At 45.0% G+C, this 13,665-nt stretch overlaps 1 protein-coding gene across 4 annotated transcripts in view; it reads right to left on the bottom strand.

The window, feature by feature from the left end:
- The window catches only part of Sppl2a (signal peptide peptidase like 2A), a 94,492-nt gene that overhangs the window by 34,530 nt on the left and 46,297 nt on the right, over window positions 1–13,665 (bottom strand). The window contains exon 1 of one of the 4 annotated variants that reach the window (XM_069995418.1): window positions 7,120–7,347. The exons of 2 other annotated variants lie outside the window; for them this stretch is intronic. In XM_069995418.1, coding sequence (XP_069851519.1) covers window positions 7,120–7,185 — 66 coding nt within the window. In that variant the 5' untranslated portion in view covers window positions 7,186–7,347. Of the gene's footprint in view, window positions 1–6,448; window positions 6,633–7,119; window positions 7,348–13,665 lie in introns of those variants that run through there. One more of the 4 variants, XM_069995416.1, reaches the window with a different exon arrangement.

The following is a 13,665-nucleotide window of genomic DNA, read 5'->3' as shown; positions in this document are numbered from 1 at the left end:
AATGAACTAGCTTAAATAGCTCCATGGCCAGGCAAGTATTATGAATGCACAAATCAGAGTTGATATACAACCACAAAGCATTGCAGCATGATAAAAGCTTGGCAAATTCTGGGTAAACAGCAATCAAATAGTTTAGCATCTCAGGAGAGGAAACTATGCCTAAAGACTTTATGGCCAAGTTTTTCATAAACAACTAAGGTTTATAAACAACAACAACAAAAATCAAACATAGACATGACTCTTCCTATCTTTAAAACTTTTTCATAAATAAAATCGACAAATTTATCATACTTGTGTTCATGAAGTTATAAAATTATGTTCTAATTTTGATTCAGAAAAAATGCCTAGTTTGAAGGTTAAAAAAAAATCCAAGAGCCGGGCGCTGGTGGCTCACGCCTGTAATCCTAGCTACTCAGGAGGCTGAGATCTGAGGATCGCGGTTCAAAGCCAGCCCGGGCAGGAAAGACCGCGAGACTCCTATCTCCAATAAACCACCAGAAAAGCGGAAGTGGCGCTGTAGCTCAAGTGGTAGAGCGCTCGCCTTGAGCTGAAGAGCTGAGGGACAGCGCCCAGGCCCAGAGTTCAAGCCCCACGACCGACAAAAAAAAAAAAAAAAAATCCAAGATTTGGGTTTTAGTTTTATAGTTTGTGTCCTATATAATCTGTGACAAGTTACAATCTTTCTTAACCTTTTTTGGATTATTTTGAATTTCAAAGATTTTTTTTTTTTGTCCGGTCATGGGGCCTGAACTCTGTGCCTGGGCGCTGTCCCTCAGCTCTTCAGCTCAAGGCTAGTGCTCTACCACTTGAGCCACAGCGCCACTTACAGCTTTTTTCTTTTTGCTTATGGGGTGCTGCGGAATCGAACCCAGGGCCTCAGGCATGCAAGGCAAGCGCTCTACCACTGAGCTACCTTCCCAGCCCTAGTTTCAAAGATTTTTGTGGAGGTGTTGCACTTTGGAAGAAGACATATAGTGACTTAGAGAACACACAATATAATTCAGAAATTTAGACAGCTCAGAGAGTAAAAGAATCTGACAGTTACACATGGAAAGTGATAGATACACATGGTGACACATGCCTGTGATCCCCAGCATAAGCCTTTGGGAGGCTGAGGTAAGAAGGATCTCAAATTTGAAGCTATCCCAGGCCATACAATAAATTCAAGGTGAGTTGCAGTATATAGTATATAGTAAGGCTCGTATTTCAAAACAAAATAAAGCAAAAAACAAAACAAAACAAAACCCACCAAACCCCACACAAACTAAAGACAGACAAATATGACACAACCAGCATGTCCTCACTCAGGCTGCCATAACAAAAACACCTTAGACTAGTTAACTTAAGCAAGTGAAACTTATTTTCTCACAGTTGTGGAGGCTAGAATTCTAAGATCAAAGTGCCAGCCGGATCAGTTCCTAGTGAAAGTGGTCCTCTTGGCTTGCAGATAGCCATTTTCTCATAGTGCCCTCACATTGAGGAGAGAAAGAGACTACACCGGATGTTTCTTCTTATGAGGGTAACAATCCTACCATGAAGCTCTGACCCTCCTGTAAACCTGGTTATCTCCTGAAGGTCCCCATCTCTAGAAATATAACATTGAAGTTGAGGGTTTCAACACAGGAACTTCGGTAGATACAATTAAGTCTACAGGACACCCCTGCCCCCTTAGTCTTCTTGCACATGAAGTACATTGATTCCATCTCTAGAAGTCCAATGCGCTATCCATTGCGCTACAGAGCCACCTTGATTCCATCTCTATAGTTTCCAAAGTCTGTGCTCTTCCCAGCATCAATTCTAATGGCAAAAGTCCTAAGTCCTACAATTCATCCTGAGGTACTATTTCTCTCCAGCTGTGGCTGTGAAACTAGGAACTTCTATGCCTCTAAAACAAAAAGATGAGGCAAGCACAGTATAGACACTTTTTTTTTCCAAAAGGAAGAAGGCAGTGATGGATACCAGGCAAGACCAAACCTTAGCAAGGTAAATTCTATTAGACGTTAAACTCGAGAATAATCCTCAGCTCACACTTACAATGCAATCTACTTGGGAGGCAGAGATTGGGAAGATCCTGCCTGTAGGCCAGCCTGGGTAAAACGTTCACAAGATCCCATCTCAATCAATAGTTAGGGCATAGAGGCATGCACTTATCCCAGCTATGCAAGGGGCTGAGACCCGGAGGATTATAGTTTCACGCCTGTTCTGACAAAAAAGTATGTGAGGCCTCATCTCAACAGAAAACTTGGTGTGGTGGTTCATAGCTACGTGGGATGTATAAGTAGGAGGAATGCAATCCTCCTATTTTCATGTTGTGAACGGAACATCTAAAGGATGGACTGGGAAAGGAAAATCACGGAATGGAATTATGATAAGGCTGAGATGCCATTAACTAACTGTCAAGCACTCTGTATTTATAGACCTAACTGTTTAATGGATTTAAAAATCATTCCAACAGCTAGACGTGCTGTAGCTGTACTGAGTTCACTCTGGCGTGAAGATGACAAGATGAGGTTAGGCTAAATGACCTTTAAGCCTTTGCAACATTAAATCAGCTGCTGTTTCTACAAAGATGTGGCAGCGGTTTCTGAAAATTATGTGCTACTTCTAGATGGAAATGCTGGCCCTATTATTACATGACTAAGGAGAAGTAGTGCCAGCTTCAAGAGCCTAGAAAAAGAAAAGTGAAATGACTGAGTTGGTGTCATTAATTCAAATGAACCTACAGATTACTTGGAACTCTTAAGATTGAGGAAGGGAACTAAGAAGGGATTTGGGGAGACAATGGAAGAAAACTTCAAACTGTGTTGGAGGAAAAAAACCAGGTATATAGGACGCAGGAAGGAGGAGAGAATAGTTCAAATGAGAAAAAGCAAAACAGATTTATCCAAGTTCCCCCAAAAAGGGAAAGGAACGCAAAAGTTAAAGAAAAGGTCAAGAAGAGAACAAAAAAACAGGAAATCAAGAATATAAGTTGATACTGAAGAAGACCTCCACAACTGAAACATCTTGTCAGCTTCTTTAGTCATCAGTACAGGGCTTGGCACAATGACAGACACACCAAATACTTGCAGAGTAAACTAACTTACTTCGGCTCAATGTACCTGAAAAAAGCAGTACATAGCCCAAGATCAGAATGTGAAATACAGTAGTATGTGTAAGTACAATATAAAAGAAAGTGAGAGGGCTGGGAAGGTGGCTCAGTGGTAGAGCATGCATGAGGCCCTGGGTTTGATTCCTCAGTACCGCATAAGCAAAAAGAAAAAAGCCAGAAGTGGCGCTGTGGCTCAAGTGGTAGAGCACTAGCTGAGGGACAGCGCCCGGGCCCAGAGTTCAGGCCCCACGACCAGACACCCCTCTCCCCCCAAAAAAAGAAAGTGAGACAAGCCCACTATAATGTAGAACAGAGATGACCTGCAAATTCCTAAAGCCCAATAAAATCATATAAACATTTTGCTTATATTTTTCTTTTTTTTTTTTTTCTGGTGAGAGGCGAAGAGCTTTCAAAAAGATATCAACTGTGTCATAGAACACATCTGACACCCAGGCAATATCTTTACCTGGCTTCTGCTTGCCCTTCTGAGTTTGCCCTATTTTGCACTGAGCATAAGCACTTTACACATATGGGCTGCCTATTATGAAGTCCCTCGTTTGAGATTCTAGGACCAGATTTTCCTTTTTCCACTAACTAGTTGAACTCTAAACTAGGCAACATTGACCAGACTGACATAAGATGAGGCTAAATGCCTTTAAATGTCGCATCACTGCTTCTGTCAAAGCAACAGTTATGCAAAAACAGTTGTACATGTTGAGGTATTGAATGATCTACTACTAGCAAACCACGATAAAGTGTTATAGCTAAAAAAAAAAAAATCAACATAAGGGGCTGGGAAGGTGGCTCAGTGGTAGAGTGCTTGCCTTGCATGCATGAGGCCCTGGGTTCAATTCCTCAGCACCACATAAGCAGAAAAAAAGCCAGAAGCGGTGCTGTGGTTCAAGTGGTAGGGCGCTAGCCTTTGAGCTGAAGAGCTGAGGGACAGTGTCCAGGCCCAGAGTTTAGGCCCCATGACTGGCAAAAGAAAATAAAAAAGTTATCAACGTAAGGAACTGATGTACTACTGGGCTAAATTTTTATTGATTTATTTGCCAGTCCTGGGACTTGAACCCAGGGCCTGGGCACTGTCCCTGAGCTTCTTTTGCTCAAGGCCAGTACTCTATCATCTGAGTCACAGCACAACTTCCAGTTTTTCCTGTTTATGCGGTACTGAGAAATCAAACCTAGGGCTTCATGCATGAGAGACAAGTACTCTACCACTAAGCCATATTCCCAGCCCTAGGGCTAAATATTTTTGAGAAAGAATTAGTATATATTTACACACACACACACACACACACACACACACACACACACACACACACACACACATACATAAAATCCAAATATGCATAATGTATATATTCTTAGAATTATCTTCAAAAACTGAAATGAAAATGAGTACAAAAATACTTTAGTTGAGTATTACATGTAGCCTATAATTTTGTGTACCTCTTCATACTCTGAATTGCTCTTTTCGATCTAAATATTCTTTATCTGATGAGACAGTGAAAGACTCAAGAATAATGCTACTGGGCTGGGTAGATAGCTCAGTGGTAGAGTGCTTGCCTTGCATGCATGAGGCCCTGGGCTCGATTCCTCAGCACCACATATGCAGAAAAAGCCGCAAGTGGCGCTATGGCTCAAGTGGTACAGCACTAGCCTTCAGCTGAGGGACAGCACCCAGGCCCAGAGTTCAGGCCCCACAACCGGCAAAAAAAGAGAAAAAGAAGAATGCTACTATTTTGTTGTTCTCTTCAAGGTTTTTGTTTGTTTGTTGCCAGTCCTGGGGCTTGAACGCAGGGCCTGAGCCTGGGCACTGTCCCTTCTTTTGTTCAAGCTACCACTCTACCACCTGAACCATAGCGCCACTTCCAGCCTTTTCTGTTTATGTGGTACTGAGGAATCAAACCCAAGGGCTTCATGCATACGAGGCAAGTACTCTACCACTAAGCCACATACCTAGCCCCTAAAGCAATTTTTATGTGTATTCTCTCATTCACGATTCTAAAGCTACCTAGTAAAGTTAGGAATACACTAAAGATAAAATTTTAAGTTTTGGGCTGGGAAGGTGGCTCAGTGGTAGAGCGCTTGCCTTGCATGCTTGAGGCCCTGGGTTCGATTCCTCAGCACCACATAAGCAAAAAGAAAAAAAAAAGACGGAAGTAGCACTGTGGCTCAAGTGGTAGAGCACTAGCCTTGAGCTGAAGAGCTGAGGGACAGGGCCCAGGCCCAGAGTTCAGGCCCCACGACCAGACCCCCCAAAGAAAAAAATTAAGTTTTGTTTTTGTATGTGCCAATCCTGGAGCTTGAACGCTGGGCTTGGGCGCTGCTCCACAGCTTTTATGCTCAGGGCTAGTGCTCTACCTCTTCAACCACAGCTCCACTTCCAGCTTTTTTTTGTAGTTTAGTGAAGAGTCTCACAGACTTTCTTGCCCCAACTGGTTTGGAATTGTGATCCTCAGATCTCAGCCTCCTGAGTAGCTAGGATTATAGGCATGAGCCACTATCCCCTGGTGGATATCTTTTTTAGCTCAGATTTTCTTTTCTTTTCTTTTTTGGGGGTCCGGTCCTGGGGCCTGAACTCTGGGCCTGGGCCCTGTCCCTCAGCTCTTCAGCTCAAGGCTAGTGCTCTACCACTCGAGCCACAGTGCCACTTGCAGCTTTTTTGCTTTTTGCTTATATGGTGCTGAGGAATTGAACCCAGGGCCTCATGCATGCAAGGCAAGTGCTCTACCACTGAGCCACCTTCCCAGCCCCTGGCTCAGATTTTCTTAATAATTGTCAAAGACACTGAATATATTCACTAATTCCTTTAAAGTAAACAACATACTCTTTCAGAGAAGTTACACATTCTAATGGAAATAACTGCCTACTTGGGGCCACTTTTGTGTAAATAACACTAAAAGTTCCCTACCTGAAGCATTCTAAGGAAAAGGCAATGGACACAAACATGAAACGGTGAGGACGGCGTCCTGGTCACTCACCACGACTCAGGGAAGCTCAAATTCCCGGAAGCTTAATTTGAAAACATTATTATTATTATTATTATTTTTCTGGAATTATGAGAACACACTTAGGAGCACATATTTGCTGCTTTCCTTTACCAACCCTCCACCTCGTTACACTAGATGGCGAACTGAAAACCACTGAAGGAATTAATTACACTTTGGTGTTTTCTTTGTAAAGTTATTTTAAATAATGACTAGAACGAACACAAAACCTTCACAGGGGAGTCACATGAATCCCAAGGCAAATGAGGCAGGAAAATGGTCTCTCTCCAATGGATGTAGCTATAAAGAGACAGGCTAGAGATTCCACACTGCTCTACTCGGAAGGCACGTTTGTATATCTCACGGATCTTTGAGCCAGTGTGGAATTGTGTGAGGACGGGTACAGCCACAGAACGTGTGTTCATGCAGGTAAATCAAAGCGCAGTCCCTGAACTTCAAAGCCAGACGGTGACCCCGGTGTGTCAGACTTCTCTCCTCCTTCCCCGGGGAAGGGGGTCAGGAGGTGGTTGAGTGAGCACAGGTAGCACGGAGGTCAGTCTGGACCCTGGAGGGAGGCAGGCAGGCAGGCAGGCGACGGGGAAGGGCCAGGCAGGGCCGGGGCTGCTGCGGGGCTCGCGGATGCCCGGGCGGGGTGGGGTGGGTGGACGGGGATGTGCGGGGGGGGGGGGGTGCGGGGACAGGAACGGGGTAGTGGTGGGGAGGGGGAGGATGGAAAGAAGAACTGGAAGGAGACAGCAATGTGATGGGGATCGGAGGGGAGAAAGCGAGGAGGGGGAGGGAGAGGAGGGGAAGGGAAAGGTGGGGAGGGGGTCCGTGGGGAGGGGGAAGAGGGAGGGGTGGGAGGAGCAGGCCGCGGGGGCGCGCGCACAGGGAGGGGGGAAAGGGAAGGAAGGGGAGGGGCGAGGAGGGGAAAGGAAGGAGGGAGGGGAGGACGGTGAGGGAGGGGGAAGGAGGGAGGAGGAGGGGAGGGGACCCCCCCGCCCCGTCCGCCCGCCGGCCCCGCCCCCCCCTTACCAACGGCAGCAGGAAGCCCCACAGCAGGGCGGCCGGGCACCGGGGCGGCTGCGGCGGTCGCCCCATCGGGCTGGCGGTGCCCGGGGCGCGGCGCGGCGCGGCTGGGCTCGGCGGGGAGGTTTGGGGGGGCGGCCCGGGGGCGGCCGGGACCTGCTGGGTCAGCTGAGGCCGGGACAGCGAGGCCGAGACAGTGAGGCCGGGCCGCCGCGGCAGCGCTGACTTCCTCTTCCGGCCCCGCCCGGGAGACGCGGAAACCCCCGCGTGGGGCGCGGAGTCCCGGCCCCGCCGCGCGCCCGCCCGCCCGCCGGGTGCCCGCTCGGCCCCCGGGCCCCCCCCCCCTCGCCCGGCCTCGGGGACTTCCTCCGGGTCTCCTCCCCGGAGGGGCCGGGCGTCCCCTCACCCCCTCCCCTCCACCTCTCCGGGTCACCCCGGACATTTTTAACTTTGGTCCCAACCCCGCCTCCAGCTACCTCCCCCCCCACACACACACACACTCCAGGAAAGCCACTGGCGTTTCTGCCTCAGTTTCCCCATCCGGACAGCCTGGGCCCCCTAGCTCCAGGGTCAGTAGGAAAATCAGACCGTGTCACTCCAGGAACAAAATCTTTATAGCCTGTGAGGTTGACCCCTTCTCCCCGCCATAAGACCCTGGGCCTCCCCTGGGGTCATTCCACTTTGATAAGTCCTTCCACTACAACGCCTGGGCATCCTTCTCTTCGTTGCATCCTCTTAGTCTCCTGCTTAGGTATGGATTTGTTTGCTATAGTTTTTTTTTTTTTATGATCTTTGGAAGTTGGAGCCGTGGCTCAAGTGGTAGAGCACCAGCATGGAGCAGAAAAGCTCAGGGACAGCGCCTAGGCCCTGAGTTCAAGCATGCGCACGCACACACACACAGGTGTATTTGTTACGTTGCCCCTTACTTGATTTGTTTGTGGCTCTATCCCTTATTTTATTTTTGCCAGTCGTGGGGCTTGAACTCTGGGCCTGGGCTCTGTCCCTCAGCTCTTCAGCTCAAGGCGAGCGCTCTATTGCTTGAGCCACAGCACCGCTTCCGATTTTCTGGTGGTTTATTGGAGTTAAGAGTCTCACGGACTTTCCTGGCCCGGGCTGGCTTTGAACCGTGATCCTCAGATCTCAGACTCCTGAGTAGCTAGGATGACAGGCGTGAGCCACAGGCGCCCGGCTATCCCTTACCCTTATAATATTAGGCACATTGTAGGTCCTCAAATATTGGTTGGGTGAATATTTAACACTAAATACTGAATAAGCTAGTGTGCTTTCCATCCCACATCTCATAGCGAGGGACAGGGATGCATGAGTAAACACCATTCTGAGTGAATAGTGGCTCTTGTTTGCACAAAATGCTGTGGAACTATCAAAGGGGGTGCCAGGAAAAATTTCAGCCTGAGCTGAGTCTAGAAGGGCAGGTTAATTTTAGCCCGGCAAAGGGCAGAGGAAGGGGGGCACTTCCAGGGAGACCAAAGCATTAGTGTCATAGCCAAAGGTGGCATTGGAGGAACGACAAAACTTGAGCGTGGCTGAAGTAGAGTGCTGAGAGATGAAGTGTGAGAACAAGGCAGAGGCCAAATCACAAATAGACTGGGATTGCTTGGGACATCCGGTGGGTGGCAGGGAGCAAATGAAAAATAAATAGACTAGTGACATAGAATTTCTGTTTTGGAAGCTCTCAGTGGTTGGCAGGGTGGCAGATAGACTGGAACAAGGCAAGAAGTAGAAGCTGAGGGACCTGTTAGACAACTACAGACACAACACAGGCCATGTGCTGGTGGTTCATCTTGTAATCCTAGCTACTCAGGATCCTGTCTGAAGCTGAGGATTGTGGTTCAGAGCCAGCCTGGGCAGGAAAGTCTGTGACACTCTACCTCCAGTTAACTACAAAAGAAAAAGAGCAAGAAGGAAGGAGGGAGGGAGAGAGAGAAGAAGAAAAAGAGGGAGGGAAAAGAAAAAAAAGAAAAGGAGACAATTCAGGCTTAGTCTGAAATAGTGAGGTAGAAGATTTATAGGAGATTTGGGCAACTGAAAGAATGGAGAGATGGATGACTTCCAGAATCCTCCTAGGCCATTTATTGAGATGAACGCCACAGGAAAAGGGGATGGGCATGGGTTCTGGGAACAAAATACTTTTGGACATGAATTTGAAATGTGTGTGAAACACTGAAGTGCAAATAAATGTGGGTTGGTGGGAGTCTTAGTGGCACAGTGAAGTTAGAATTCAGATATCCTGCTTATCAATCCTGGACTCTTTCATACTTTCTGGCTGTCTGGGACCAGCCAAGAATTTGCTTTGTACAATGGCTGTGACAAGCTACATGTCTTCATCTTAAAGATTCCCTTTTGGAATATTTACTCTTGTGGATCTTAGTCTCTAAAGTAGGTCCAGGGCTGTTTCTGGTTTTCATGCCTACATTTCCATTACCCTTGTTTGGAAATTTTTGCTTCTCAATGTCACACACCAGTCCCTTGTGCAGTCTCTCTCTCTCTCTCTCTCTCTCTCTCTCTCTCTCTCTCTCTCTCTCTCTCTCTCTCTCTCTCTCTCTCTCTCTCTTTTTCTGTCTATCTGCCTGTCTGTCTGTCTGCCTGCCTGTCTGTCTGTCTGTCTGTCTATCTGTCTCATGCTGGCACTGGGATTAAAACTCAGGGCCTTGCTTTTTTTTTGCTCAAAGCAGACACTACCATTTTAGACATACCTCACCTTACATCTCCCCTTCTAGTTTTTTGCTGGTGAGAGACAAGTCTTACAGATTTTACTGCCCAGGCAGGCTTTGAAGTGTGATCCTCAGATCTCAGTCTCCTGAGTAGCTGGTATTACAGGCATGAGCCACTGGCTCCCAACTTTTTGTCTGTAGGTTTTGTGGTTGAAAATGTGGATAGTAGCTAGGCACTGGACTGGCTTCAAACCATGAGCCTCCTGATCTCTACCTCTGGAGTAGCTGGGATTATAGGTATGAGTCAGTGTGCCCAGCAGAAATATTTGTTATCTTGACTGAGTGATGCTTGCATAAATGTGTTCTTACATAAAGAAGCACCAAATTGTAGGCTTTAAATGTGTAGATTATTGTCAGCTAATTATACTTTAATAAAGGTATAAAAAAATAAAACAATAAATGATAATGAAAAAGATTCTTTGCCCAGACTTCATCATCAAGAGATTCCAGGTTGAAGTAGGGCCAAAACACACACACACACACACACACACACACACACAGAGTGATGTTTCCATATATACACACAATGTGGAGTGATCAGATTAGGATAATTACCTATATATCCTTTGTGGTGAGAAGATTTTAAAATCCACATTTTTCGCTCTTTATAGACTATAGACAAGATGTTATTGTTAACTGTAGTCATCATGCTGTACAAAATATTTCCATAACTAAAACACTACACTTGTTTTGTTTTGTTTTTTTGTCGGTCAAGGGGCTTGAACTCAGGGCTTAGGCTCTGTCCCTGACCTCTTCAGCTCAAGGCTAGCACTCTACCACTTGAGCCACAGTGCCACTTCCGGTTTTTTAGTGGTTAACTGGAGATAATAGTCTCATGAACTTTCCTGCCTGGGCTGGCTTTGAACTGCGATCCTCAGATCTCAGCCTCCTGAGTAGCTAGAATTATAGGTGGGAGCCACTGGCACCAGGTTGAAACTCTACCCTTTAACCGGCATCTCCTCTTTCCCTATTCATCCCACACCACAGCCTCTGGTAACCACTGTTCTATTTGTACTTCTATGAGTTTGAATTTTTAAGATTCTAGATATAAATGAGATGTTTGTTTTTGTTTTGTTTTTGTGGTACTGGGGATTGAACTTGGGGCTTCATGCTTGCTAGAAAAGCACTCTACCACTTATCACTTGAGCCATACCCATGACCCCTGTTCTTTTGCTTTTAGTTTGTTTTTTAGATAGGGTCTCAAACTAATTTTTTTTAAACTGGTCCTTGGGCTTGAACTCAAAGCCTTGGTGCTTTCCCTGAGACTCTTCGTTTTCAAGGCTAGCACCCTACCACTTGAGCCACAGCACCAGTTCCAGGTTTTTCTGAGTAGTTTGTTGGAGATAAGGGTCTCAGAATTTCCAGCCCAGGCCGGCTTCAAACCTTGATCCTCACATCTCAGCTTCCCGAGTAGCTAGGATTACAGGCATGATACAGCAGTACCTGGCTCACATTAACTTCTGTCCAACTGACCTCAAATGTTAATCCTCTTGTCTGTCTCCCTTGTGGTTGGGGTTACAAGCCTGTGTTCTTCCCACTAGCCCAATAGTGGTATAATCGCATAACTGCCTTTTTCAATCTAGGTTTCATCTATGTTGTCATAAATGACGGAATTTCCTCTTTTGTAAAGGTTGAACCAATTTCCATTGTGTGTGTGTGTATGTGTGTGTGTATGTATACATGTATGTGACATTTTGAAACCATTCATCTAGGCAAGCACTTTACCACTGAGCCACCTTCCTAGCCCATGAAACCATTCATCTATTACAGGCACTTTGATTGTTTCCATATCTTGGCTATTGTTAATAATGCTGCAATGAACATGTGAGACTGATTGGTTTCAATACTTTCAGATATATACCTAGAAGTAGGACTGCTGGAATCGCTCAGTTTTCATTTACTGTTATTGGAGGGGAATATATGTCCCTGTCTATCCCTGAACACAACTTTGATGAGACAAGGTGCTTATTACTGTTTCAGTGAGAATAACCAATGTTACCATTCACTGTCAGTAATTACCTTACCCCTCGATGAAATAACTGCTTTGTTTCCTGGCATGGTTTTGTGACAGGTCTATCTATCTGACTTTGTATGAATTTCCTTCCCTCGTTGACACCTGCTGATGAGACATTTCTCCTTGAGGAGAACATATGACCTCAGTGCCTGCTGGTTCACTGACGTGACTAGGACCACAGCCAAGCTGCCAGCAGTGGTTTCATCACTATCTGCTCTGTTTGCCAGTCCACGAACACTCACTGCTGCTCTTCACAGAGCAGTCTTCTGTTAAGAACTGTGTCAATCAATGAAACAGTAGACACTTCCTATATAAGAGGTGGATTGATATGATCAATGACAGAGAAGAAAAGTATTCTGTATATGGAAAGGTGAGGAGACAGGAGGGTGCATACGTTACCATTGGAGGGCCACATATTATCCAAGATGATAGGACAAAAATCTGGCTTTCCTGATTTTCTGATATTCTTAGAAAATCATTCTAGAGAATCTTCTTTCTTTTTTAAAAATTTTTGTTTGAACTCAGAGCTTCACATTTACCAGGCATTCTAGACAATTTTCACTACAAAGCCATGAAACACACAGCAATGTCTTATAAACTATTTCTTAAGCTGGCATTTATTGTTTCATTAATGTATACATGATTTAATTTAATACATCTGAAACAACTTTTTTGAGATAAATTATTACTTCCATTTTTCAGATGAGAAAATTTAGGAGAAAATTATACAGATGAAATCTCCCAGCAAGATTATCATTTATATTTGCATAGATGCTCAATGAATGTTTACTATAGGAAGAAGTTTTTGCCAATAATCAAGAAAACTGTGTTGTGGTTTTTAGTATTTTTGAGTTTGACTTAATTACCTCTGAAGTACTTTCTAAAGCTGCAACAAATCTCCTTCTGAGGAATAGCTGGATCTAATTTCAAACAAAATCAATCAGTTTAGCTTTTGATTTGTGTAAAAAGTCAGCCAGGCGCCGGTGGCTCACGCCTGTAATCCTAGCTACTCAGTAGGCTGAGACCTGAGGATCTTGGCTTAAAGCCACCCTGGGCAGGAGAGTCCATGAGACTCTTTCTCATATTAACCACCAGAAAACCAGAAGTGGTACTGTGGCTCAAGTGGTAGAGCACTCACCTTGAGCTGAAGAGCTCAGGGACAGCTTCCAGGCTCAGAGTTCAAGCACCACAATCGCAAAAAGAAAAAAAAAAAAAAAAAAAAAAGAAAAAGGAAGTCCAAGGATCACCTGCAACTATAGCTCAGTGGTAGAGTACTTGCCTAGTGTGCATGAGGCCCTGAGTTTGATCCCAACACTGGAAAAAATGTCTAAGAGCCTTCTTCATGGATAATAAGGAAGAGGAAATTTAACTTTTAGCTCCAATACTGAAATAACTTTGGGTCATAAAGATTGTGTGTGTGTGTGTGTGTGTGTGTGTGTGTGTGTGTGTATACACAACACATATTACCTATTTAAATCTTAGGCTACTTTCTTGGACAAGTCAGTTTATGTTAATAGCTTGGAATTGTTCCACCTAGAGATGTATTTCTATACTAGAATGAATAAATACAATAAATCTGATGCATATGTAAGATAATATTTTATGTAGATACATATATATATATTCTTTTATATGTATAAACACATATATACATATATATTATTTTTATGTTGTTCTTGGTGCTGATCCATAACCACAGATCCACTGAGGCAGCAAGATACACTTGGTATTTTTAGGTGTTCCTGGGAAAGGAAAAGCCTAGCCCATTTCCAAACTTGTCAGGCATTGAGCTGTCAGCCTTGAGCT

The sequence above is a fragment of the Dipodomys merriami genome, unplaced genomic scaffold (assembly GCF_024711535.1).
Source record: "Dipodomys merriami isolate MVZ:Mamm:240054 unplaced genomic scaffold, mDipMer1.0.p SCAF_48, whole genome shotgun sequence".
In the NCBI taxonomy this organism is placed as follows: domain Eukaryota; kingdom Metazoa; phylum Chordata; class Mammalia; order Rodentia; family Heteromyidae; genus Dipodomys; species Dipodomys merriami.
Note: the sequence above shows the minus strand (reverse complement) of the source record. Positions and strands in the feature narration are given on the sequence as shown.